The sequence below is a fragment of the Notothenia coriiceps genome, unplaced genomic scaffold, assembly GCF_000735185.1.
Source record: "Notothenia coriiceps isolate Sejong01 unplaced genomic scaffold, NC01 NC01_scaffold00027399, whole genome shotgun sequence".
Classification (NCBI taxonomy): Eukaryota; Metazoa; Chordata; class Actinopteri; order Perciformes; family Nototheniidae; genus Notothenia; species Notothenia coriiceps.
In genome coordinates, this window is record NW_011360100.1 from 1 (window position 1) to 2796 (window position 2796).

The 2796-nt window shown below is 40.4% G+C and overlaps 1 protein-coding gene across 1 annotated transcript; it reads right to left on the minus strand.

The window, feature by feature from the left end:
• Positions 1-753: 753 nt before the first annotated feature.
• Positions 754-1787, minus strand: LOC104957572 (26S proteasome non-ATPase regulatory subunit 2-like). The gene is made up of 2 exons (XM_010785215.1): positions 1665-1787; positions 754-1044 (listed from the first exon to the last, which is right to left on the minus strand). The coding sequence occupies exons 1-2, from the start codon at positions 1785-1787 to the stop codon at positions 769-771; spliced, it is 399 nt and encodes a 132-aa protein (XP_010783517.1). The 3' UTR covers positions 754-768.
• Between the last annotated feature and the right edge of the window lie 1009 nt (positions 1788-2796).

Here is a 2796-nt window from a genome sequence, read left to right on the forward strand (position 1 = left end):
GCCCGCCGCTTAAAGGTGGGGGTCCGCGGACCGGCCATAGAGCCCATAGAGTTAAAGGTGGTGGACTGTAACCTGTAAAATCCATAGATTTAGGAGGTCCCCTAGTGGCCGTTAGCTGTAACAATCCATAGATTAGCCGCACCGTTATATAAGCCGCAGTGTCGAAAAATGGGAAAAAAGGCGCGGCTTATAGTCCGAAAATTACGGTATATTATTTGTATAATGCGCTTTCTGCCTTCCTGTCATCAGGAGTTAGACATGTAATAGGTTATAAACTGAATTCAATACCTTTATATGTTCTACTCTTCACTCACTTGTCAGCATAGGTCGGCATTGATCTACAGAACCGACAAAACACCTTGTTTATATTGGATCATATTGAAACCAACTCCATCGATCAAGCTGGCTAAAACTTTCTCTCCCTCTTCTTCTCATACTCCCTGTCACTCTCCTTTAACCACAGCAAACACAGCTGTTTGCTTTTCATCCAACAACGACAACCGCCTCACGAAACGCTATGTTGAAGCGTTAATAAACGAAACAATTTAACAAAATTGCTTGTCAAAATACCAAAAGACAATTATTTTTTTTAAAGCAATATTTTTAGTGGCCCGAGCGGGCAAGTGGACAGTACGTTATGATATTTCCACCTCGTGATATAACAAGTTCTCAACATGCAGTGGTTGCCGTTAATAGAACAATAAGAACCTATAAAACAGCAAAACACGAATTAAGCTCATGTGACTACTGTGAATATAACATAAGCCCTTATAATATAGAACTAAGTATCTGACACTTCCAAGTGTTCAGTATTGTTGCACACACACACACATATATTAAACATGTTTCTATGGGATGTGTGTGAGGAGACTCACCGCTGCCCACCATGCCCATGGCAAAGATGGAGTTGTGCGACACCTCGGGGTCGGCGTCGTGGGAAAACTTGCTGAGGGTGTCCAAGATGTTCAGACGAGGGTTGGACACGGAAATGAGAGCCAGGGCGAGAGGGACCGCCCGCCTGAGGGTGGGCTCTCCGTAACGCAGCTGAGGATACAAATGAGAGATGTTAGAAAAATCTCACTGGTCCCCGGCTTGAGCTTCAATCTCAGGATCCATGTATTTGTGATCCTCTCCAGAATGGAAGTAGTCATCACATACAGAGCATTTGGTGCCTTTTTTCAGAAAATCTGAAAATTCTTTCATTTTATTCACTTTTTCTCAAAATCTCCAAACATTTTGAATTTCTCAAATTCTGACTTTTTCTCAAGATTCAGATTTTTTTCAAAAAATCTGAAAATTCTGACTTTTTCTGAATACTTAAAAATGTTAATCACTCGTCATCGGCTTGAGCTTTTTTCTCAAAATCTCCAAATTCTGACATTTTCTGAAAATCACCTAAAAATTCTGACTTTCTTTTCAAAATCTCAAAATCCAGATTTTTTCCCCCAAAAGAATTCTGACTTTTTCTCCAAATCTCCAAAAAACAAACAAAACCGACTTCTCAAAATCTCCAAAAATCATTGGTATTTATGGCAGGATATCAGAGTAAGATTAAGTATGAGGATGAGTAAGAATAGTTACTATTAGTGGTGCTGCAGAGAAGTCCTTTTTTCAACAAAAATATAACGAGGACACAAAACAGCCAGAGCAGTTTTCTTACTGACCAGATGTCCGAATGTTCGTAGGGCCATTTCTGATCCGATCTCCTCTCCCATAGCGATCAGAGCGATACCGAGCACCGCTACACCCTGAGAGGAAAACATACACAACATCTTAAAAGAGCACATTTAAACAACCGTGAACATTCATAAACACACCTCCGCCCCTCAAAGACTATTTAGAAATATATTGATGGCTATTGGACTTGCGTCCTCCGGTTACTAAAACCCTTTATGAACACAGTACATTTAGACTTTAAGTGTTAATATGCACATTGTCATCGCTACTGCTTTTAACACTCTTATTTATTTGTGTCTATGTTTTACTGAGGTGACAGTTACCAAAGAAATGTCACTGTACTTTGTATGATGACAATAAAGATCTATTCTAAAAGCATCCATGACATAGCGGTAGGGATGGGTAGCGTTAAGGTTTTAACGGTACTACTACTTTTTATCGATACCGCTTATCGATCCGGTTTAGGCATTGCTCGTGCGCCCTTACATGCTAAACTCTTATTGCACTTCTGGCAACGAGCATTGTCCACATCGAGACGGGTAAAGTTTAACCACACCTCGGAGCGAGTTCTCTCCGCCGTGTGTGTGTTGCATGCATGTAGCAGCCGTTTGTGTTGCATGCATGTAGCAGCCGCGTGTGTGTTGCATGCATGTAGCAGCCGTGTGTGTGTGTTGCATGCATGTAGCAGCCGCATGTGTGTGTGCTGCATGCATGTAGCAGCCGTGTGTGTAATATGGATGTAACAATACCAAAAACTCACGGTACGATAATATCGCGATAAAAAGTCCACGGTACGATATTTATCGCGATATTGAAAACATTTTTTTTATTAAATAATAAATCTGATTTGTACAGTACTTTAGTAGGATAGCAGTATTTTAAAGTGTCAACAATATAATAATCACACCCTGCAACAGAATAAATCAAGTTTCACTTTAGTTTTTCAAGTAACTCAACTCTAACTCACTCACTCAGCATCATAAAGGTTATCTTTTAGGAATATGAGCATGTCCACATTTCCAGGTAGAAGCTGGGATGTTTGGGCGTTTACAATATCCCCTGCTGTGGAAAAAACTCTCTTGCTTTGTACTCATGTTGCTGGGACAGAGAGATATACTT

Bases quoted from the DNA above. Each gene is read 5' to 3' on its own strand.
- LOC104957572 (XM_010785215.1), bottom strand. From the start codon at position 1,787: ATGTGCTCTTTTAAGATGTTGTGTATGTTTTCCTCTCAGGGTGTAGCG. The intron at 1,045-1,664 runs GTCAGTAAGAAA...TTGTATCCTCAG, and splicing joins TACGAACATTCGGACATCTG to CTGCGTTACGGAGAGCCCAC.